This window comes from Cygnus olor, chromosome 10 (genome assembly GCF_009769625.2).
Source record: "Cygnus olor isolate bCygOlo1 chromosome 10, bCygOlo1.pri.v2, whole genome shotgun sequence".
NCBI lineage: Eukaryota > Metazoa > Chordata > Aves > Anseriformes > Anatidae > Cygnus > Cygnus olor.
In genome coordinates this window covers 264,811-289,904 of record NC_049178.1, presented here as the reverse complement: position 1 = coordinate 289,904, position 25,094 = coordinate 264,811, and the positions used below count along the sequence as shown (strand labels likewise).

Sequence of the window (25,094 nt, the reverse complement as noted above, 5' to 3'; positions counted from 1 at the left end):
ATAAGGTTTGGCTTCCAGAATTCTTCCACTAGGAAAAAAGAAGATTCTGTGACAGCTAACCAAAGCTAGTTCTAAGAAGTATGCAACCTCCAGATGCATTCCTCCACAATGGCAAGGTTCTTTCCATCAACTTTTGGTCCCTCATTAGCCTCCAAATAGGTTTGCAGATAAATTCCAGAAGAGCTGAATAAGGAACTGCATCCTAAGCTTTCTATAGCTTTTCCTTTACATTTTTCACAGATGTCATTGTGTGAACTTCATAACTTCACAATGAAAAGTTGTTCCAGAAGTACATTTAGGAAAACAAAAAAAAAAAAAAAAAGAAAAAAAAAAGGACGTTACTTTATCCTGAATAGAATTTATAGTTTTCACATGACAGGTTAGTCTTCATAACCAAGACAGCAGGTACCTAACAGTACGGTAGGTCCAGGAATAAACATTGAATTTTGGAAAGCAAAACAAGGGCAATTCCAAAAACAAGGACAGAAGACGCTTCCACATATCGCTTCATGCTGGAAGGAATCTAGTCAAAGCAGCTCTTTTGAGAGGGACAGATGTTACGTCTGTACTTCTTATTTAACAAGATGTACTTGAACACTGGAACCATGTACCTTTTAAGTGTATGCCAATATAAGGTCAGATGATCCATGCACTGTTAATCTTCTCATTTAGTTCCAGAGATGATTTAATTGTATCATTTCTCAAACGCCAGTATCGACAACACTTCAGTTCTCCTCAAAAATCACATTGGCAATTTTTATGCTTGCCCACTTCTGATAGTCTTGCCTAGGAAACGCTCTCTCACAGCACTTTGTATTATGGTATGACATGGTGCAAGACCAAACAGTCAAGCAACCATAAACAATTACAAGCCCACAAGCACTGTAGACAGAATGTAAAGTCTGTTTTGAGTATTTCGGAAACTCTAAGTCACCAATATGACTTAAGAATAAACATCCAAGAATCTTCAGTATGCTGGAAAGAAAGAGGACTCCAGTAAACCCCTAAAAACGGGTCAAACAACCTTGGTATCTGCAAGTGTACTTAGAATTAGAATAAGAATGGTTTCCTCTTCTACCCTAACAAGGAGTCTGATGCTTGAACTACATACTTTAAAACTTCAGAGATAACTCTACAGAGGCAAATGATGAACTATGTGACGTAACAAGGTATTTCATGGACTTTCACTCACATTGGAACCAAGTGCTAGACAAGAACTTCAGATGTCTGTGGTTAAGTAATAAACACTTCTGAGTTTTAATTAAAAGTATTCAAATGGAATCACACTTAGTTTTGAGATAACAAAGTGTAAGAGGCACCATGTTTTTTCCAGACATTTCCCCATCAGATGAAGATTAAGCAGCTTTTTTTTTTTTTCCTCCTCCAAATCAACCCAATTCTTTTTGCAATGAACCTCTGCCAGCCTGGTATACCCCCTCAAGAGATGGGGATGATAAAGATGGAAAGAAAAGGAGAAAGGGGAAGTTATTGCCAAAAACAGAAGGAGGGACAGGAAAAGACTGGATAACGAAACAAACCTACCTTCATCTCTTCCTTACAGAAGAAAGTATTTCAAGAAGATAGACTTCACTAAAGAACTAGAAGCCTATGCGAACAGGTATTTTTTAATACTTACGTACTAAGTTACTGACCCCAAGCTGCAACGGGTCAAGAACTGAGATAGGTTTCAGGAAGACACATCTTCAGTGCCACTGAACGAAACCAAAGATAAGCAGGGGCCAATGGAATCTCATGAAAAGCACGAAACACCACAGGCTTTTAGATGAAGAGTTACTCAAAATACAAAAAACAAACCGAGGACGCTGGGAAGAGGAACTTCCAACAGGAGGCACATGAACATGGGACGCTTGTTTCCTGCTTGCAAAGAGAGGAACTCTCACTAGACAAGAACCATCTTCTGCACCTCATCACTGAAGTGAAACTGCTCAGTGTTTGCTAGTCTACCCTACAGAGGGGTACACCCCTCTCCTGCCATGAGGAGGGCAGGGGGAAGAGAAAGCGAACCATCTTCTCTGCATGTTCATGTCCCAGAGAACCATCTTCTCTGTGTGCATCACCAGAAGCAGAGCCAGGCTCAACGCTCAAAGCCCACCCTGATCGCATCCAGCTTTTCTGCCTTTTTTAAGCATCAGTCTGAAATTCAAGCCAAGTTGGTTTGGTTTGTTCCTCCTCGTGACAAAATAAAAATGGAAAAGAAAGGAGGGAGGGGTAGGGAGAAGGAAGAATGTAGAAGCCTCTCTGATACCAGAAATCGTATCCCCAGCAGCCTCGCTAGTCCAAGCCATGCCACAGCCTCTACACACCCGCAGGATTTTGCATGCAGCTGTGTGAGGCGCATAAAGATCCTGCCTAATGAATATGATGAAGAGAGGAGTGAGGGAGAGAAGGGAGGGAAAGGGAAGGCACAACCTTTCTTTTCTCTGCTCTTCCTGGGGATCTGAAAGTTCCTCCTAACAGGCACGTCTTCTGGGGGCTTAGGGAGAGGGGGCGGCCCCCCCAACGCATCGCTGGGCGGCGGCTGCTGCTGCTCGAGTGCCGCCGAGACGCTGCTCCTGCGCTGGCTGCCGCTAGTGATGCTGAGGTTTGGGGGGCCCTTGCCCTCTGCAGCGACAGCAGCCACCAGCAGCGCCTCCCCAGCGCCACTGCCCTCAGAGCGTCCGCCATTTTGTGTGGCGTCCTCGGCGGCTCCCGCTCTGTTACTCTCCGCCACGAGGAGGCCCGCGCCGCTCTTCTCCGGCCGCTGCTGCTGCTCCAGCTCCAGCTCCATCTCGCCACCGCCGGGGATCGCGGCATCCACCATTCGCTCCTATCGCCGACAAGCCAGCGCGACAACCCGCGCCGTCTCTTCCTCCCCCGCCAGCCTGCCCCTGCCCAGCACCATGCGCCGCCCGCAGCCAGCGCTCCCCCCCCACCCGCTCGCTTTATGGCAGCCCCACCGCCCCCTCCCCGCTCTCTAACATGGCGGTCGCGACGGCACGGGGCGGGCGGGGCCGGAGCCCGCCCTGGCTCCGCCAATCCGCTGGCGGCGAGCGTTATAAAGAGAGGGCAGGCGCCGGGCCGCCTGCGGCAGGGGCGCCGCCGCCGGCGTGTTCTCACGAGAATGGGCGGTGGAGGGTGCCCGGCGGGGCCGCTGGTGGCTCGGGGGCTCCGGCAGCAGACCCTTGAGCACAGCGGGGACGGCCCCCCCAGGCCCGAGCCCCCGGAGGTGTCTACGAGGGGGCCCCGGCCCGCTTCATCCGTGCCGGCACGGGTAGCGGCGGCTGCTACCGCAGGCTGCGGGTGGGTGAATGTGAGGGTGTGGGGCTGGCCGCAGCGCCCCTGGGGCTGAAGGGAGGGAGCCCTGGGAGACTGAACCGGGGACAGGGCCCCTAAGGAGGGCACAAAGCCGGAGGCAGAGCCCTTGGAGACATGGCCAGGTGGTCAAACGCACCCGTGATCCGTGGGAGGCAGCTATGGGCACACTGGGCTAGGCCAGTTTGTACTGGAAGCACACCAGTATATTACTGGAAGTGGTGTTGGCCTGATGCTGGACCCCACACTAGTAACTCCTCATCATCCACCTCTTGCAGGAGGGTGTCTCCACAGGTACCCATCTGGCCTCACAGGGATGAACACTCGTGTTGCATCCCAGACAGCAGCCAAACACTTGGCGAAAGAACCTCAACTCCAAGAACAAAAAGCAGCATGGCATTTAAGAGGGCCTGCACTGACTCACTCCCTCAAAACTATTCTTAATAGACAAAATGGCTTCCAGGTCCTCCTTGCAATTCACCTCTTCCTGTCTTAATTACAAAGAGTAACTACAAACACATTTTTTTATGCTTTTGGGCTAATAGGGCTTCTGCCTAAAGTAATACCAATTAAAACAGCAATGACAGCTTTGTACAACAAGGACAAACAGTATCAGTGATAAAATTCTTACTGAATCAGTTAAAAGTGCAAATAATACAATCTATTAATGCTTTTTGGGGGCAGAGTTAACTGCAAAGGAAATGTATTGTTGTGTAGAGTTTTGTGTGTTCAACCATGACACTTCACTGGCCTTAATCCTCTTTTGTGTTTAATTAAATACATGTACACAGCCTTCTAAGATCATGACAGAAGAGATTCTACAGTAAGGATGCTTAAGTGAGAATACCTATTTGTGTTCCGTGGCTTGTAAAATTGCAAATTGCAAACAAGCTTCAACAAGAAAAAAACTGCATGTGCAAGTAATGAACTATGCAATCTTTTCTCAAAAGTAAACCAACTATAATGTCTCATCAGTAGCATAAAGAACTACAGATTAATCAAAGGCAACATAATCAATTATTCATGTACCAAAGAGTTCCATTTTTTTTCAAATGCAGTGAAACCAGGTTTTGGTAGTACTTGGTACTATCAAAGCTAGGTCAGAAACTTTTTAAGTTTCCTGCTAGGCAGGAAACTAAAGAGGTAGTGTGCTGGGCTAGTTATGCACAACATTTTTTTCATTCAGTGACAGCTGAATAATAAAGTGAAACTGTTACAAGGAAAGTTTTGTTTACCTACAAAGAAAACAATACTATAGCTACAGACCTGAGTGTGCTGTAGCAAAACATGGAAAGGTGCCAACTTAAATAAGGAAACTCAAGACTTTAAATATAATGCTGGTAACTGGTATTTCAAAGCAATAAATAATGTAACACCATCACATATACAGTTAGCTTTTCCACTGCTAGAGATGAGCTTTGTTGGATTCCTTTGCAGTATTGTAAGACTTTGCTAGCTCATGTCATTTGTCCTACACCTGTTTGAAGGCCAGTATTTACTCACCACTCTCACTCCTGCTGCAATGCTTGTAACTTCATAAAAGAAAGATATTAATATGTGAAACCCAAAACAGCTGAACAATTTGATATAATTATTGATGGGAAGCAGAATTAAACATGGTAAGATAAGAGCATAAAATTCTAAAATAGACATCTAAATAAAACATTAGTATATTTACTCCATTTGAAATATGCAATTTATTTGGGGGTCTTAGTTATGAAAATATCTGTTAGACAATCCTGTTCTATTCAGAACAGCTGAATCCTGTTATCTCACAAACTAGCTGATACATGATGTTACACCTACTATGAAGGTTTGGTTTGGAGCTTTAATAAATATAGGGCAATCTGTTTTATGAGTTAATTAGATCTGGGTACAATGGTATTACCTAGGTCATCCATGATAATGGAAGAACTTGAAGAATGGACTCTCTAAAGCAGGCATACAAATTCAATTTTTTTCACAGTAATAGTGATGTTAAATGTGGGTTTTGAACCAAGTTGCAGTAGTTCTGTTAATCTCATATAATAAAATTGTCTATGTAATTCCAACCAGATGAGTTTTTATTTGTTTTACTCATATACCATCTTTCAATGGTGATATGTCTTAATTTGTGTGTAAAGAGTGAGACTTGCAATTTGGAAGACATGATCTGAAACCCTGAGTTTATATTCGGTACGCATTTCTGCTAAAATCATGCCAGAGCATTGAAATGATTAATTGTCTAATTTTAAAAACCCATAGTGCCTAGCACTTCAGAGCTCAGCATGTCAGTTACCTTCTTGCTATGACTGGAGAGAGCTCAATGTTACACCTTCTCTATTCATTGTAGCATCTACTGTGCACACTCAGTCCAGTGCTTCCCTAAATTGGTGAAGTAATTCATGGATTTAAAATCACATAACTTTAATTTCAAATACAGAAATTGCAAAAAATCTAGTCTAAGGAAAACACTCTTACAGAGTTTTTTGAATATTCTGTGCACTTTCTTAGCTTTGAGTTTAGATTTATTGCCGTTAGTTACCTAGTGTGTGAGAATGAACTCTTTGCTGTGTAAATTATCAGCAAGCACAAGTTCAGTAGCTGCATAACTCAGAGTAAAGCTACACAGATATTTTATATTTGAAATATGATAGAATTTTAGTTCTTTTACTAAGGATAGCAAAGACCTTTCTTTGGCAGCTCTGAGGAATGCACTGAATTGAAAACCATCTACTGAAAATAAACCATTCTTGCAGTGCACAGGATGCAATACCTAATGTTTAGTTTTACAAACAATTAGCAAAAATATTAGAAGTCCAAAATTTATTTTCTTTGTTAAAAGTATACTGGTTCTGTAGTTGTATATATTCATTCTTCATACCAATTATCTTAAATCCTACTAACTGTGGCTGTATCTATTCAAAAGAAGCTGTCAAACTTAAATGCAAAGTTTTTCTATATTTTGACCTAGCCCTTTTATTTTATTGATCTCTGTTTAGATCACCTGTTAGTTAGAAAATAAAAGTAACTTCACAACTCACAAATGGTGTAGTGCTAATAGTATCCTTCAGGGTGTTACAAGAAGATAAGCTAATAATTATTAGTTTCTTCTTAGAAGTCTTCGGGGAGCCAGCCAAGTTTAAACAGGGTAATTAGAGTCTATAGTTATAATTTACATAAATTACACAAACATAGCACCTAACATTAATCTAATTGCAGAAACATGCTGTTCAATTATCCAGAGGTAATGCACACTGCATTTGCGGGTTTAAACCCGTAGATAAATTAAGAAGGTCCCCCTGAGAATTTGATGTCCTGTCTCTGTACGGATTTAATGGAGGTGAAGAGCATATTATAAATCAATTGTAGTATCAGAGTAATTTTCCTGTATTTTACCTAGTTCAACTAAAAATTCCATATACAAGAAAGAAAAAGAAAAGAATAAACAAATAAATAAATAAAATACAAATCTAGTGTTATCTAGTGTTAGTGAGACTATCAAAGGAGATTTAGGAAAAGCTGTCCACCAATAGAAGTTATATACAACAAGAAATTCTTTGGGGACACTGCAGGATTTCTTTAATTGGTGTTTTAAAGTTAGGTAAGACTTTTTTTTTCAGGGATGGATTCACATTTATTTAACAGTCCTTCCAACTATACTGTTTATTCTATTTCCAAAAGAAATCCTGAAACACACATCTATGCTTTGGGGAAGGTAAAAGAATTTTCAAAAGAAAAGAAGGTATTCCAGTAGCCATTATGTTAATATGTGTAGAAGTAGTATTTTTTTTCTTTAGGAAACCATAGTTTTAGCAGGTATATACATATATGACATTTATTTCCCTGCTTTTTTGAATTACCATAGCTCAATTGATATACTGTTTACATCAGATAAACACTTACCCATAGATAGTGGGACATACGGACAGTAAGATTTCAAAGACTTTAGAACAAACATTGAGTCTAAATCACATATTTTGCTGTATTCCAGTAATTCGGGAATGTATCTACTTTGTATGGATCAACTATAGATCCAATTCAATAACTTTGACAAGAATTAAACTACTACAAAAAAAAGGCAACAGGGTAGGAAACTACTGTCAACTAAAATTACCTTGTAACTGAAAGTATGCTTACTATTGCTTTCTCTCACAACAAATACCAGAAAATGAACTAAAGCATGCGTTTTCAATGTTCAATACATGTTCAATAAGTAGAAAATATGAACATTATAAGGGTGTATCATAGGAAAGCCAAATGTACGAAGAAATTTTCCTCATTTACTGAACAACAACATGCAAAGTTCCCATATTTACCACTTGCTTTAAAAAAGATACTTCTTACTTCTTTACAGATGTACAAATTATTTTATGTATTAACATAACCCTGGGGATTTAACTGAGACTTTATCACAAAACTATAAGTACTGCTTAACAAATGATGTAACAATTCTAGATCACTGTACCACTATGAGTCTTAAAGTCTGATATAAAATAGGCAGTAAGCATCCCATTTCACAAAGTTGGAGTTATAAATTACCATAGGAAGAGATCATGAACACTCTGACATTTAAACTTAAAAACAAACCAAAAAGAAAATCACACAGAAAACACCCCACTGAAGTTATAAAATCTGTCACCTTAAGAGTCTATTTTCTGTTTCCTGTGGTTTCTGGTATTTGCCAAGCATTCAGCCATGACTCCCTGGCTCATACCGAGTGGTTTCCCACCCAAGTACAAAGCAGCTGCAGATTCCTTTGATTCTGAAATCAGTTGTACATTAGTAACACAGACTAAAATCAGATTAATAGCCATAAAATAGAAGATTTTTATAAGGGATGCTCATGGTGCTTGCTCCAGAAATTACCTCTGTATTCTTTTATGAAAGCATATTCAGAAATGTAAAATATGCCTAATTTAACTTAAATAATTTTAAATAAAATTATTTTACTTTTCAGAAATGACTGATGATGCAAAGCACATCTAACTTCTTCAAAAGGTTATGTGCTAATTTTGAGCAACAGTATTCCTGCTGACTAATTTTAGTTGCCAGGTGATCAAAGGTAGGAGAATGGCATCATTAAATTTCCTTCATAGACCACGCAGACAGAAGCACCTTCATAAAATTCAGAGATAAAACCTAATCTACATATTTGGAAAGAGCCAGCGTCATTTTCCAGTTGTGGGAAAAATACATGCCTATGATAGTAAAGGATGAGACAAACTGGGGGGGTAGTCCATGCTTGTCTCCTTAAAGTCAGGAATTGGTAGAGGAAACCCAGCTAATACTTTTTTCTAACAAGTTTGTGATCCTGAGGTGATAGCCTGAAAAGATCTACTGGCTTTCCTTTTATGCATTTAATGTGTTTTAAATTTTAATTATTTTAATGTTATAAATAATCAAATCAGCTCTAAAAAAAATATTTCCAGTAGGTGGCAGCATCAACCTGTAGAACTGATCACAGTATTTTAAAATGAGTATTCATTAGTAGTATTAAATATGGAAGAACTGGAACCCCATACTTAAATGGAGCAAGTTTTCATATACACAGAACTCTCTTCCTGTCTCTGTTACAGATCCTGGGAATCAAGACTGCCTACTAAGTGCCAGACAGCATCACAGTAAAATACCAACTTTCAAATAAGATCAATCTATTAAATTAACATCAAAGAGCTCTGATATCGATCTTTCAAACAGTAGAAATTTCTGTGAAGCCTCAAGAGACCTGGTTCCAACTATTTCAGAGCATTCCTTCAGGCAGCATCCCTGGTTCAGGTGGGTCATACTGAATAGGAGTTGCCTCTGAGAAACACCTTCTCTACCTTGGAGCTCAGCTTTGGGCCCATCTTTTACCCAGACTCTGGCAATTGGTTCCCTGGTACTGAGTTTCACAGACTTGAAACTAACTGCTCCTGTTGTCTCACTGCAGAACTTTGTGTTCCAGGACATAGGTCATCTTCATCCTTGCATTGCTCTTTTCAGTGCTGCAGACCACATCTAGGGAATCAAACACCAGAGTTACATTTTCTTTTGCAGTCTCAGAAGGTCCTTACATTTCAAAGAACTCCAAAGATATTCTCTTTGCTCACCTTTCTTTCTCAGTTAGGGCAATCTATGCTTTTCCCTTGCTCTTGAGAGCAAGATGACTCATCACTCGTTATTCTCCCAGACTGTAAGATCCAGAGTACTAATACCTCAGATGTAGAGGAGCTGCAACTCATCCAGCATCCACGTTCATCTCCTTATTTTGCTATCCCCTCACGGTGATCTCAGAAGCCCTAGACCCCTCTGGTTCTTCACTGACTCTTGCCTTTTTTACACACTTCACTTGTTCTTTTTCACCTTCTCACCTTGGCAATATTCTTCCATCTGAGAAGCAAGTGACCTTAAGAGATCTCATCTCAATTGACACAGCTTTGAACTACCTCGTTAGCAGAAGCATTGCATGTGCAGCGGTGGGTGTCCTGAGAAATCATCAGCAGTTCTCTTCACAAGAATCAAGCAGAGGCCGGTGCTTACTGAATGGTTGCAGCACGGATGCTGGCTTACCACTGCAACTTCTCAGACCCCACAGTGCTGATAAGCAGGGTTACTAATGATTGTGAGTACTGACAATCTTGATGCCTTTACTAATACACACACACACACTTTACATTGAGCATTTTATATTTTACGCATCCTTTTTAATATTTTTGTCTGTCCATCCCATGCCACAGTCCTGTCATTCTTTCAAAAGTAGTAGCCTTTTAGAAGTACTAGAACCGAAAAAAAAAAAAACAAATCTAACTAAATCTAGAATGACACTGGTACTCTTAAACTGAAAAGCTTATTCTTCACAATGATTTGGAAAAACTTTCATTAAACTTTATTAGATCAAATCAGTATCTGTAAAGCAAAACTGAACCATCTGCAATACAGTGTGTTGAACATGATGCTCAGTGGGTTGCTAAACGATAGTCAGTACACAAATGCAAGTTAGTATTTTGAGATTCACCGGCTGGTTGTTAGGTTTCTACATGCCCCGAAATGCATCATCTCAATGTTTTGAAAGAATATGCATTTAGTAAACATTTGATCCAAAAGGAATCAAGAGAGAAAAACTTATGGTGGGCTATTAACTTTTTGCTCCACCTACTTACTAATTTGATAAAATAATACAAAACTTTGGGGGATGTACTGGATTATTGAGTGCAGTGACTTACTTAGTTATTACAATTTTGTGTCTAGCAAATAAGATCCAAATATATAACACTTCCACCAGAAACAAATGCAAGTCTTGGTCACATATGTTAATATCCACTGTGCTTACTGTTGAAATCTTTTTGTTGTCTCCTTGCAAAAACAACCAAACCAAATAAAAATCGAAATGCTTTAAAGTAATTTATTTGAAATGCTTCCAGAAAAGCTTAAGGCTATTATTTTAAAAATAAAAATAAAAAAAAGTCAATACACACATTCAATTCTTTCTTTCATCCTGTATTTGAACACTTTCCATGCTTTTTCTCTCTTTTTAAACATTTTGCTGAACAGGTTTTATGAAAATGGTTTATCATCTTTCCTACTCCTTTTCTTCTGTAAATCTTTCCTTTCTCTTCCCTTCACTGGCATACTCATTCAGCTCTAAAAATGAAGCAGTTGAAATAAATTACAAAGCCTGAAACAGAAAAAAAATGACTTTTTTGAAAAACTATAAATACAGAAATATTTTCTACAGGGTAAAAGTGACTTTTAAAAAAATAAAAATACCTTGTTTTATATTGCTTATAATCTTGCCACACTGATTTCTGTGCTGTACATCAGTATATATATGTAAGATACTTGATATTTACTATTTTCTGTAAACTTGCAGAATAAACATTTTTGGCAATAACTTAGTTCTACTTTTGTTGGTATGAATATTTTGCACAGGTACTTTGTGTAATAGCAAAGATCATTTAAATTTATTAATGTATCAGCTATCATTCATCATGGGCATTATTTCTTATACAAAGAAATAAAATATTACCCATGGATATCTGAAGAGTTAGAGGATGTTCAACTGAGTGTTTTAGACTGCATTTTTAAGTGACTCATCTGCTTCTCATCATGATGAGTAGACTAAATCAGCCACCAGAAAACAGTGACATTTCCAATTACAGCATGAAATTAAATGCAACAAAAATAAAATTTGACAAAAATATAGGGGATAGAATATATCCTAAAGGAAAAGTAATTCCCTTTTTGTTTAAACTTTCTCTACATAATCCCATAGGGTATTTGTAGAGCACCATTTATATAAAATTGTTAGTTACTTTAAAAAAAACATGTAAACAGACATTTACAGAAACTTAAAAGGTTTTTAACATCAGTTTAAGTGGTATTTAAAACCAACAGTGGAGGGCAGTGGAGTGCAAAATGCTGAAGAGGGCCTATTCACAAGCAGAAGCTTTTTTCACTCTTATCCTATTTGGGATAATAGATACATATATATGTATGGCACTGAAAGCAAACTACCAGCTTATTTACAAATACCCAGTATTCTCAGCATTTCATTTAATTCAGTGCTGGCTGTGGAGGTTGTGCTGTGGTGGGATTTTTTGTTTGTTTGCTTTTCAGCTGACTTTTTTTTTTTTTAGCACGATGTGCTTTGATAAGTAAACCATAGCACTACGCTGACCACTTCGACTTACCAGATTTTTATGTTTAGTTGATGAATCTTAGTAGAGTGCTTCACTTTGAAAAATTAGTCCCTAAAGAGTCACATGGCTCACTCTTTTTAGTTCTTATTGATTTAAAACCACAGGAGCTCAGAATGGCTATTACAAGACTTTTCTTTTTTGTCCAAGAAGCTATTTTTTCCTTCTTCTATGCCTTTGTGAAAATTTATTATCTCAATACCATCCTGAAAGTTCATATTAAGTACGTATCTTCAGCTGCCCCCTTAAAGGACAAATACAGTACTTAAAAATTATGAAAGATTCTTTACATAATGCACATACAAACAGTAGTTGAGAGACTCTGTTTACAGCAGGACATTGAGAATAACTGGTCAAGTACCTCTTTCATTCATCATGTTTATGGAATATAACCACAGGGTGCGAGTTGCAGAAGATTCCAGCTTACATAAATCGGCAGTTACAGTACTACACTTAGACAAGTACTATACAAGAAGGGCTGCATTGACATTGTCACAAAAAATATTTGAAAAGTGCTTCTCCAAATGGTTCCATGTATGGAATGCAAATACTGTACAGGTAAGACACAGGTTTTGTTCCATGAACTGTAAGTTTTTGTCAAACATTGGTTTCTATTTGTTTTTCATTTTCACAAGAGTTTGTCTGTTCCATACGGTCACAGTCGATGCTGATCTCACTGGTGTCCATACTACAGTCTGACTCACTGTCTGATTGGTCCATTTGCTCAAGTGTGGTTTCTCCCTGGGATACCCTGCTTCCATTTGGTGACAAAATAAAATGTGCTTCTGAGTTCAGCACTCCAGCTTTTCCTGCACACGTGACTTTTTCTTTGGCCTGCCGGATACAATTAAGCCACTGCTGTTTGTTGAAGGAGTCATTGGCTTGCAGTGAGTGAGACTGGCTTTGAGATCCATGTTTGAAGCTGACTCTAAAGAAGTTTTTGACTGAAAGAAACAATATATAGCAAAATGCTGAATGCTTTGGTTGAATGGATTTTGTAATAGATTATAGTATATTAAAATAACAAATCAGCAAAATGTTTGACTTATGGTCAAAGTTTGGATTTCTTGGCAATACTATGTCAGACCAGAGAGAAGAGCCTGGGTATCTCCATCTTCTGTGGGGCAAGAACACAGAACAACACAAGCACTTCTAATAATTTCTTATTGCTAGATTAAACAATTTTGGTTCTGCCATGCATTAAACTACCTGTAAACCTTTAAGTGAATCGGCAAGATGAAGTTCCTCCCACACTTCAAAGTCTCTCCTCCTACTTCTCTGCAAAGCAGATATCCAGAGCCTTCACTGAATACTGTGCCCTGTGTCAGCTGGAGACTACCTTATCTCTTCCAATTCAGTTCACAAATAAAGTGAATACACACCAAAAAAAATCTGAAGTTTTCACAAGATTGGTGAAATTCAAAGGACTCTTGCAATGAAACAAGTATCTCCATAATATGCTTACTTAGGAGGCCATTAACTTTAACCTCCTGGCATTAATGAGAATAGCTGCAGTCTTTACAACGAGCACTACATTGATTATCTGCCAGTTGAAAGATTTCGTTACAGAGTAGCAGTAAGTGTCTCTGTAATAAAAGAGAAGTCATAAAGACTAAAGCTTATCTTAACATTTCAAAACAGACTTGCTTATAACTTTGTGGTTTTGGCACTACATTCTACATACTTCTTCCCTTCCCAATTCAGTACAGAAGCAGTTGTGGGGAGAAATCCCATTATCAATATAGTGGACTTTGAGAAACAATCTAAAAGAAGTAAGTTACAATATCATAAACCAGTTTAAAATAAGAATCAAGATTTTGGATGTAGACGATGGGGATTTTAGAGAAAACATGGCAATAAACACTTCTCATTAGTAGGTATCTTAAAGTTATAACGATCCCATATGAGCAAATAAAGATGTTTTCATACTTCTCTCATTGTTGCTAAATGCACCACGTATGGATCCACCCAATCGCACCTCTCCATCTTGCAATTCCTCTAGCAGAAGATCCCTTACTGGAATTGGCTGTCGATACAGTTGGTAGCAGAGCTGTTCATTATGGGTGATAGTTCGAGTAATCACCAAGACTTCTTGGAAGAGGAAGACGTGCAGTTTCTGTTAAAAAATATATATATATAAATAATAAAGCATTATATTTTTTTTTTTAGAATATCATTAAACCAGATTTATTTAATCTCTAGTATGTTATAACCTTGTGCTTTCTAAAGCTAAGTAAAAAGAAAAGTTAAAGTAAAGAGTGATATTTCTTTACACAACTTTTTGCCATTATGCAACATGAAGGTATCTTGAAGAGCTATTTATAACAAAATAGTTTTCCTTACCACTCCCCTGTTGTTCTTCAGTTCACCATGACAACATAGAACACGTGAATTATCAATCAATGAATCCCTTTGGCCTTCTTCAAGATAAATAAGTCTTTCTTTGTAGTATTGGCATTCAGATTCACCAGTCTTTATGTTAATTTCAGCCACTATACCCTGAATTATGTTTATCTACAGAAAAACAATGAAGACATGTGAACTTTAATTGTACAGTCTGACATTCAGAGGTATTTCTTCATAACGTGAATTGTAGCTGCAACAAAATAATTTTTCCTGATTTTTTCCTGAATAAGTTTTTCCTGAATTTTATGCACACCAGTCTGTAAGAGAATTAATATTAGCAACAGAATTAAGCAGACTACAGTGTGTGAATAGTAATTTCTGTTTCTTAATATATGATTTATGAAATATATCATTTCAAAGATAAACAGCATTCTACTGAAACGGAGTACCACAAAGCTACATAACACTATTGAGATATCACAAGAAATATCCCAATTATATTTTATTAAACAATTACCCATTACAAATACCACAAGATCTTAAAAATATTTCAAATGCTTTCTTACCAGACATTATGTAGAAAAACAAACCTTATTAATAAGCAGAAGAACTCTGAGCTACTTACAAGTGGTTTTTTGTTTGTTTTTGTTTGGTTGGTTGTTTTTTTGTTTTGTTTTGTTTTGGGGGGGGTGCTTAAAAGAATACTCACGGGGAAAAATACACTTTATAAATTACATGGAACCGTGAGTATCCAAGCTTTGAATTTACACTGCAGGCAAGAAATTTGGGGAAGTAATAGCCAACCAACAGTGGTCAGGTACATGTGTTTCAAAATATACATTTTCCAAAAAAAAAAAAAAAAAAAACCAAGGCTATCATTTCTCAGCAGAAATATGAAAATCTAAAAAATATGCAAGTCTAGGCAAATCATAAATTTTGTCCTCAAAATATTCATGGAGTTTACTTGTCTTCAAACACCATTCAAAAGGCTACTGATGATATTCATTTATTCATTAATTTAGAAGTGCATTTCAAACAAATCAGCTACAGTAAATTCATTTACTCCCAGATGGATGTTTGCATGTGTGCACTTGTTTATGTATTACAGGAGTATATCTATATATGGGAAAGAACAGAAAATTCAGAAACCATTCAAAGTATCTGAATCAGGTCCATTTCCATTAATAAGAAGTTTTAAAGCTTTGGATTTAATACTCTGGTTTTACTTCAGGCAATACAACCCTATTCAGAATTTTAAAATAAAAATGAAACCAATTTCAGCAGATGATAGCTAATCTGGATTCAAAAGTTATGTAAGCACTCAAACCAGGGAGTTAACTCATCTACATCACTTAAAACCTATAAGAAATCTCTACATTACCCAACTTAGATTAGAACGGAAAGCAACATTGAAAGAAATAAATATAAAATGGACAAGAATCAGACGAGAGCTGTGGACACAACATGCCACACAATACCACCACTACCCTCTTGGTTTTTTCGTATTACTTTCCTACTGAAACAGGATTTAACTGGGGAGGGGAACTAGAGGTTTCATATACTAGTTGCAGTTGTTCATGTCTTAACATTTCCATAGTTTACAGAGTATACCATAATTAATATGCATAAAGTGCTGTACATCTAAAAAATAATAATTAAAAAAAATCCAGCAACTCACAGCTTCTTCAAGGTGCTGTTGATCTGGATGATCATTTGGTGTGTGTCTCAAAATCTCTCTGAGCAGTAATGGGTATTTAACCAAACGGCTTCTTGGGATGTCAAGGAAATTCCAAAGGTCCAGTTTGCGACTAAAAGGAGACTCTAAGCAGCGTTGCAGGAAATCTTGCACTCTGTGATCTTGTTTCTTGTGATCCAGTAAGGCTTTGGCTGCTACTTGATTGCTGCAGTAGCTATCATAGGAGTTTAGGCATGGGAGCTGAGGGAAGGAATAAATTATTCAACAACTGAAAAGAAGCCATTTGCTATATGGAAATTTCCAACTGATTCAGAATGTCAAAACTGATACTGAGAGTCAGTATCTGGAGGTTTATCCACAGTTTGTTGATGATAATGCTTCCAACATATATAAGGTTTCCAGTGATCCTCTGATGGCCTTGTTCATTCTCTAAATTATTCAGAAGGTCTAGCTAATCCTTCAGTTCCTAGAGATCCCCTACATTATTCCAAAACATTAACTATATGTGTGACTGAATGATTGAGAACTACTTATTACAGACAGTACTAGAACACAGAAGTCTGATTTTAACTACTAATTGTAACAAAAGCTTAGAAATGAGCACCCGCAAACCTGGTCTGTTTTAGATAAACAATAAGGTGATCTGATATAGATCTTGCTGTTTGACTGGAACATAGTATGGAAGCATCTCTATGCAATTGGATTTACTCTCTAAGACAAATATGTTTCTTCCATCTCCCTGCAGGACATTTTGTGATTAAAATACAATTAACATGGGCTTGTAAACAAAGCAGTGATTTGTACAACTCCTAAGAAAAACAGCAATTGTATAGGGCAATGAGCAACATAGCGTTTATTCCTACTAACTTACACAAGCTTTATTTGTTAAAGGAATAGCTAATTGAATATCTGGTATCTGATTGAGATGACCTTGTAATCTTTATTGTCATACTTCTCTATATTGCCCTCAAAAATCTTGACCAAACTAAGATGACAGAACTGTGCCTTAAACGTGAGAAAAGAAAAAAAAAGCTAGCTTAATGTTGGTTAAAACAATATAGCTATTTACATATACTGGTGTATTTACATGCAATTATATGTAAAATCTTCTACAAAGGAAAATAATCTCAGATATTTGGACCGGGAGAAGTTCACTGGTGTTCAAACATAACAAAAATAAAATTAACTTATGCAAAGAAAACTAGAGATCATATTTGATACTTAACAGTTTACCATTAACTATTGTAGTGATCATGTTGCTCATGTTTACAATACACCAGTGTTTCACACAGAGCTGCTAAACATCTATTATTACCTAATCCCGCAAAAATTTTCAGCCTCTTTTCCTGCTAAATTTAAGTAATAATATCTTAAATAAGAGCTCTCTATTCATATAATGAGCAATTGTATCAGCAAAACTAACAAAACCTGTTTTTCAGTGTCTCTGTTATGCAGTGAAGGACAAACCTACCAACTTTTTCTTCTGTCTGCCTTATTTTAACAAACTTCTAGGAAATTAATATCTTTGACAGCACTAATGACTATCTATCACCTTGACTGGAACAGAAAGATACTCAAAAATGACTGTATCGGGCCTTTACACAATGTGACTGTTCAAACTTCATTTCCCTTGAAAATAAGGGTACAAATCAGGGCAGATTCTTAAGTGATCTACATCAGATAAATAGAGCCTGACTCTTGATTTTTATTTGAAGAATGTTAAGTAGCGTTCATATCCTAAATAACAAGAGCTTTTAAAATCACATCCTAGCCTAAATCAATCATTTTTCAAAGAAAATCCCCCAAAAGAGAAAATGTTTCATTATGTCTCTAAACAGTTGCCTTTACCTTTCAAAAATACTTTGAGAATATATTCTTGAAATGTTATTTTAGATATGGAAATTGTAAATACTACTGTAAATTTTAAATAAATAATAGTTAATACTATGTTGCAGGTCCAAACTAAGTCCCAAGATTGATTTAAAATCTGTCTTACCCAACCCACAAGGATATGGCCAACGTGTTCTGTTGATCCATCAGATTTCCTGACTTCTTGAAGCCGCCTAAGAAGATCTGATCATGATTAAAAATAGAAGAGAAACATCACTTCATGAACCAAATAACTATAAAACTACTTGTAATAACACAGCAAAGATTGAGTTTTACCTTCATGTAGAGGAATTAGGGAGTCCAGTGTTCCAAAAATTTGGTTCAGCTCTTGTTCTGTCATTATGGAAAGTTTAAGCATTGGGTCATGATAAGCCTGAAGACAAAAAAACAAGAGCTCTGTAATTAATATATGACTGGCAGCTGTAAAATTAGTGATAGCACTTAAAGCTCCCCATAAGTAAAAATAGACCTACTGCTGAGAATATTTTAAAGTTTCAGAAGCATATCTTAAGCTAGCCATTTAACATCTTTTGAATAATTAAAGTACCACATTTAAGTTTTTCAGAAAGAACAGGGAAACAGAAGTATGTTTTGAGTGTTTTTTTCTCCTCTTACCATTTCAGCATTGTAAAAAGGAGGGATTATTTTAAAAGAGACAAACAACTGAATACTGCTATTTTGCCTCATACCCCTAACCTTGCCTCCCCAACCCTCCCCCCCTCCCCCCCTTTTCTTTTAAAGCAAACCTTTTTTGCTAACTTCAGATCTTCTATCAAGTCTTCCTCTCCCTGGGAGAGTTCAAAGATAGCCTATAAAAAGAAACAAATATAAATAATCTTTATTTAATCTTTACTCAATTTTAAAAATTGATATTATATTCTGAACAGCTGTCTTGATACCATGTAGCAGAATATCTGCTAAATCTAGTTGCAGAAAGAAAATAAGCCTTAATTCCATAGCTACATAATCACATGCAGAATCTTTAAAAATAGCTGTATCAGATTGCTCATAAAAAGCTTATCTGAAATAGCCACAGAAGTAATTTTTTTTCAGATGTGCTTCTAGATGGGGGGGCTATCTTCAGCATGATATTATGACTCAACTATGTCTTTAGTTTAAAAAATGCCATTCATGCAACTGGTGGCATAGGACTGTTGTGTTTCGTATAACACATGAGTAGTAAGAGTTCTGGGTAGTCTAGTAGGTCAAAAGATAGATCTTTAAAACATTTCTTTGGTTGTGAGCACTTTTATTTTGATAGCGGTTCATTATTTTGTTATGAATGCTGAGCTATACTTAACTGTCTGCTGTTACATACTTCTCTCGAAGCAGAGTTAAGACTTTAAAGCTGGCAGATTAAAAATAACCACACTAACTCACTAGTTTACCAGAACAGCATTGTATTTACTTATTACATGATTTCATTCTAAACCGGGGTACATGAAAAGTTAACAGCATTTTGGTCAGTTAGAATTAACATTACAGTTAAGGCTTTAAAACCTCATAAATCATGGAAGAACATCTTCAGCTACTGCAGATTCTCCTAGCTTGATAATATGCATGCACGGAAGGCCTGCCATAGTGTGAGGTAACTGACAGCGCATGCCTGGAAGTGGTTCAGATACTGTGCTGAGGCATGCAGAACACAAAGCAGAACCCTCGCACAGAAACTCCCTTGAATACAGCTCATTTATCTGGGTTCTGTGGAAGGTCCTGGCTTCTGCCCCAAGACAGTAAAGAATGTTAGGCTATGCAAACAGTTTCTACAGCTGAGTTTTCAATAAGCTGCCTTTGAAGTAGTCAATTTTCAAAGTTATTTCTGATGAATATTTATACAGCATTAAAATCTGTGAAAGAAATGCCTGATGTTACTATTATTTGGTTTATGACTTTCAGTCCCTGAAATATTTTGGGAGAGGATGTTACAAACTTTTCTGATAAATTGCACTATATGCACTATAAATTTGCGTAGAACTTAATAATAAACCCTTGATACATAAGCTTCCAGTAGTTTAAAGGCAGTAGCCCTTCATCGTTGATAATATATCTAACATAGCAACAAGACCCTGAAGTATTTCTGTGCAAATGGATCTATAATGTACCAATAAGCTTATGATTCAGAATTTCCACTTCTTGGCTACCTCACTTGGCCGTAACGGTTTCTGTCAAGACAAAACAGTTCAACCTAGTCATTACAATGGACTTTTCCTTCTGCTGATTTCAGTGGGAGCTTTGTCATTGGCTATAACATAGAATATTTAGATTTTGTCTTGTGCAACACATTTAGACTAACACTCATTTTTTTGCTTGCAAGATACATTGTTGATTAGTATTTTGTCTTTCTAGCACTGAAGATTACCTCAAAAACAGTATTTTCCTACAGGGAAAATTATTATGCTATTCTGAGCGTAGGTATCACATGATAAATACCTGTACTTGAAATAGCATGCTCACAATCATTATCAGAACAACAAAATGAACAACAAAATATCAACCATCCCTGCAGAAACTGTCATAAAGAGCACGTACACGTAAGCAGCCAGAGTATCATATATCTCAGTAACTTTATACTTATTACGGAAATATGATGGGCTGGTTTTAAGAAAGAATGTATCAGTCTAATTAAGGCTGAATTATAATTCATAGGGATGGAATTCTGCTTCTAGTGGAGATGGTGGTCTTCTCTTTAATTTCAAGAAAGCTTCAAGTGCTATCTTTATGTCTACCATTATTTCTCACTCCATGCTTTAACAAAGACTTTTGACCATAAGACTTATGTTAAGAAATATACCTCTTGACGCTTGATTTCTTTAGATGTAAGCATGTGATTGACACAAACATCAAAGGTCTCACTCCACAGTTTGCTGTCTCTACGCTTTGTGTTAGCAGGCGGCATACTTCGAGACCATGGCCGTGGACTGAACAGATCTGGGCGACTGTCACTACGGAAACTTATAGAACGCTGGAAATACAAAGAAAAATATTTTCTGTTGTTACATCAGATTCACACTGTGTGTTTTTTCGGAAGGAGTTATATACAAAGTTCAACCATCTCTAAATAATTCTGTGACTTAACAGCAATGTTTAGTACTGGGAATGTGATTATTTTAATACATCTTTCTGTAATGCCAATATTTCCATTCCTGCAGTGAACTCTGTCCATATCCTGTTCTCAACATGGTTAAAACTACACAATACATTCATATACCATGCAACAAGAATGAACTATAGGGATCATGGCAGAATGGTACAACATATCAACATGACTGATCAAACGAAGTTTCAATTCAGTAAACAGTCAGACATGAATTATTCATGCATAGCACAGATCCATCTCATTACATCCCTAATTCTTAGAAAATTTAGAATGCAATTTTTAGAGACAAAAATTAGTGTGAATATTTTCTTGCTTGTTGTGAAAGAAAGAAAACTTTTACACAGAAGCTCCCAAAAGCTACGACAGCATAAATTGCTGGATAAGCCTATCATCTCGTGTTTCAACTGGAAGTCCAACCTGTTTTTATCACAGTATTGTTGGGTTTGTTTGTTTTTGGGGGGAAGGGATTGCTCAAAGATGGTTGGACTGAGATGCAATAGGTCTTACCTCAAGGATATCAGATTAAAAAAAATATTACATCAAACACTAATTAACGATTTAAAAAATAAATGATTTCTCAGTTGGGCAGAAAGAAGGTTCATAAAGTGAGGCTGCTGTTAGTACATACCTTAGTATCTTGCTACTTGATGGTAATATTTTAATTTTTTTGTAGGCTGTCAGAATCATGAAAGATTCAATTGGTATCACCATTCCAGATATGTATATAAGCAGGATACAAATTTTAGTGCTTTGATGCTCTACCTGACCAAACTGATTTTCATACATGAAGAAAACCTTTAAACCGGTAACTTCCTGCCTCCTCAGATGAATCATAAGACCAAGAAACTAATTCACATGGAAAGGTGTGAAATGGGTATCTGACTGAAAAGAGAAGAACAATCACATTATCTTTAAGGAAAAAGTATGTTAATATTCAGATTTTAATGTCTGTGATGAATGGCAAGCCAGGTTCCTTTCATACCACTTCCTCCTCTTTATTTCTTTGTATTTGACACATTTTCTTTAAATTCCATCAGCGCAGAGAGCAAACTATGAAATGCTAGTACTGAAACTATGGTAGCATATTTATTAATATTTTTGGAGCCTCTATTGAGATGACGCGTACTAGCATCTCTTTATCTGTTACGTGGTTGGTTGTAATCTTCATTAAAAACAAAGTCTAATTTTAAGTGAGACATCTGAGTGTTTAATTTGCCTGCAGACTCTTAGAAAGAGTTCAGGCTATGGATGAATACTTTATGCTCTCACTGTGTTATTTTTAAAAGATTCCTTTCTTGTTTTGTTAAAATTAGAGACTTTTTTTTGAGGTCTTAGCTCTGAAATATCTGAAGTATTCCAAATTGTTGAAATACTCTACATTTTTGATGTTATTTAAAACCTGCCTTATGTAACACAATCATCTTTCAATTGCCATGGGCAAGAATATTTAAAATAAAATAAATTCTCTTCATTTCCATGTTGAAAGCAGTATATACAAAGCACAATACTTGAAATTCTCCTCTGAAGGTAACAGCCAGTGAAATGCTAGCAATGCCTAAAAATACAGTGTTTTTAAATTATCTGAAGACATGATATAAATAAAAATTACGCCTTTAAAAAAAAAAACATAACAGAAGTGATTTTGAGCTTGGAATTGACAAAACCGCTAAAAAAGAAGCTCACACACACACACATATATATACACCAACCTTCCAGAACTTTGCAAATCAGGTGCTAGTCTCCCTTCAAGATTTAAGAAGATAAAGAAACACACGTGAAAACTGCATGCTTAATTTATACTTGTTATAATGAAGAATCATGGAACCCGTTATTTTCACATGCAAATGGAAAGATTAGGGAGAAAGAGCCAGACGTCCATCCACAAATCACCAACCGTGAAAATGCAGCCAAGCAGAACAGTTGTCATTGCATGACCAAGGTGGAGTGCCCTTCTCCACGCATTCCCATATATACCCTCCAGTATATAGCTGCTTTTTTGTGCTAGTGATTTTTAACGGAATGTTTCATGCTGAATGAAGAAAATAACTATAGTGAGAAGGCACCAGACGGACTGATCTTTAAAATAAATGCCTTGATCTTGAAACCTTTTAACAAAATGTCATACATCATGTTATAAAATGGTATGCACCCCATAATAGCAAATAAACTCCATAGAGCGTGTTGAGAAAAGTAAGTTCTCATATCCACTGAAAGTAATATTTCTCTACACTGCATGAGAATGCTTGATACCATTCTGCACAGCACTATATTGTGTTCCTTTGCACAGAAGGTGAAAAAAAAGGGCTGAGACTTGGCAGAAAACCAAACTCCCCAAAGTCCTGCTTGCTTACCTATCATCTCTGTTACCTGGGCACAGTAAATATCCTATATTTGATTGATTTCTCTCATACTTGAGCCTTTCAATTATCACACAAAATGTACCTTGCTTTGTATTAGTAAGATATATTGGATTAAGAATATTTATTAGTGGAAAAGGACAGAAATGTTTGGAGATGTTTTTAACAACAAGGAAAAATTTCGCATCAAGAGGCTGTGGTCTCTTTGTCTTGTTGCCTGACTTACTGACTTAACTTGGTACATGGAAATCTAGTTAGGAAGGGAATCACACACTTCAACAAGCTTACTTTAACATCTTCCACTGCTTTTCATAAGATGTTCTAGAAATTGACTCGTAAAGCTGTGAAGAGAAACTAATGCATCACCAGGGAAATACTATTTAATGCTAAAATTAATGCTTTGTCACTCAAAAGTCAAACAGATCTGAATCTCCAAGGCTGTAACTGACAATAGAAAGAAGATGTAAAGCTGTTGTATAAGCCTCATTTAAAAAATCCACCAAATAAATTATACAATAAAATACTGATATGTTAAGACAAATGTACGACATCATTGTAACCATCTCGTTTCTAATACTTCACCCATATTTTTTTTCCAAATAAACAGATGCATACCAATTTAGTGGTCTTCAGACCTAAATTTAAGTTCAGCTAGCAATTTTTAAAAACAAATTTAAAGGTACTGTGGTGGTAATCTTTTGTTTGCACTTGCCTTGAGGGATTAAAAAAAAGTCACATGATAGAATCCTACAAAGGAATTGTAGAAATGTCAAACAGACAAAAACCAACATGCCCAGCATAGTGGTTAAAAATGATGCCCATTAGAGTCTAGGATCATTAAAATTTTCATATAATTCCAAAAATTAGAGAAGATGGGGAAGAATCAGGCCACTACTCCTGGTTTTATTTACTGTATTTATCTGACTGCAATAACTTCCACTGGCTATTACCAGATGATTACTATAAAGGGTCTATGTGTTACTGATGTTCAACTCCTACAGTTAACAAATCTTAATTTCAGCTGCACTAAAGCAAACAGCTTTATGTACTGGGAGAGGTGGACTACAGATCAAAGTCACAGCATTCAGAACTGATGTCGAATGTATTTTCTTAAGAATTTTTAGAAATTTGTGGTGTGTCTAGGCAAGATAAAAATAATTTGGACTCCCTATTTAAATTCAAGACACACTGATGAAAATTGAAGTTGCAGAGGAAGCTAGCCAGACTTAATTTTTCTCATCAGCTGGAGTTTGTTTTCTGATCCTATTTTCAGCTTTTAAGCCTAACAGCACGGCTGTGAATAAGACCAAACAGAAAAAAGCAGATCATCATTATCATTAGTCTTGCTCGATGCAGAATGAAAATACTACTATGAAAAAAAGTGTTTTTCCAGGTGGATGCTTAGCATCTGGTAACCTGCAGATACACAGACAGACACTGTCAGGGATGAAGCTAACAATTATCTGTTAGTCTACAGTGCTCTATGTGACAGAAACATAGTAACTACAAATAGTCAAAAAAAATGGTCTGTAAAGACTTTATGTGGTTTGTTACTTGATATTCTTGTGGAAAGCATTGACAATAATGTGCAAAATGGTAATAAAGCTGAAAACATAAGGCACACAAAAATCAAATACCTCTATAATTAATATGCAAAACAGCGAAAGTTGCTAAGAGTATCTTAAAAGACACTACACATCTCAGGTACAGAGGTGTTTCTCTTCAACCTGCACACAGAA

General features: G+C 36.8%; 2 protein-coding genes across 11 annotated transcripts in view; both read right to left on the bottom strand.

Annotated features, from left to right (window-relative positions):
- TASOR (transcription activation suppressor) overlaps positions 1–10,641 on the bottom strand; it is a 38,549-nt gene extending 27,908 nt beyond the window's left edge. For all 5 annotated transcript variants that reach the window (XR_005823042.1, XM_040569006.1, XM_040569004.1 and 2 more), the window contains exon 1: positions 2,431–10,641. Coding sequence is in view for 4 of the 5 variants with exons in the window: in XM_040569006.1 (XP_040424940.1) it covers positions 2,431–2,821 (391 nt within the window). In the remaining variant the exon portion in view is untranslated. The remainder of the gene's footprint in view (positions 1–2,430) is intronic.
- Positions 10,642–11,025: 384 nt separating this feature from the next.
- Positions 11,026–25,094, bottom strand: part of ARHGEF3 (Rho guanine nucleotide exchange factor 3) — a 125,561-nt gene continuing 111,492 nt past the window's right edge. For all 6 annotated transcript variants that reach the window (XM_040569021.1, XM_040569022.1, XM_040569023.1 and 3 more), the window contains 8 exons: positions 20,693–20,863; positions 18,648–18,710; positions 18,178–18,274; positions 18,008–18,084; positions 15,994–16,251; positions 14,313–14,483; positions 13,899–14,085; positions 11,026–12,913 (listed from right to left, as the gene is read on the bottom strand). In XM_040569021.1, the coding sequence (XP_040424955.1) occupies positions 12,567–12,913; positions 13,899–14,085; positions 14,313–14,483; positions 15,994–16,251; positions 18,008–18,084; positions 18,178–18,274; positions 18,648–18,710; positions 20,693–20,863 (1,371 nt within the window). In that variant the 3' untranslated portion in view covers positions 11,026–12,566. The remainder of the gene's footprint in view (positions 12,914–13,898; positions 14,086–14,312; positions 14,484–15,993; positions 16,252–18,007; positions 18,085–18,177; positions 18,275–18,647; positions 18,711–20,692; positions 20,864–25,094) is intronic.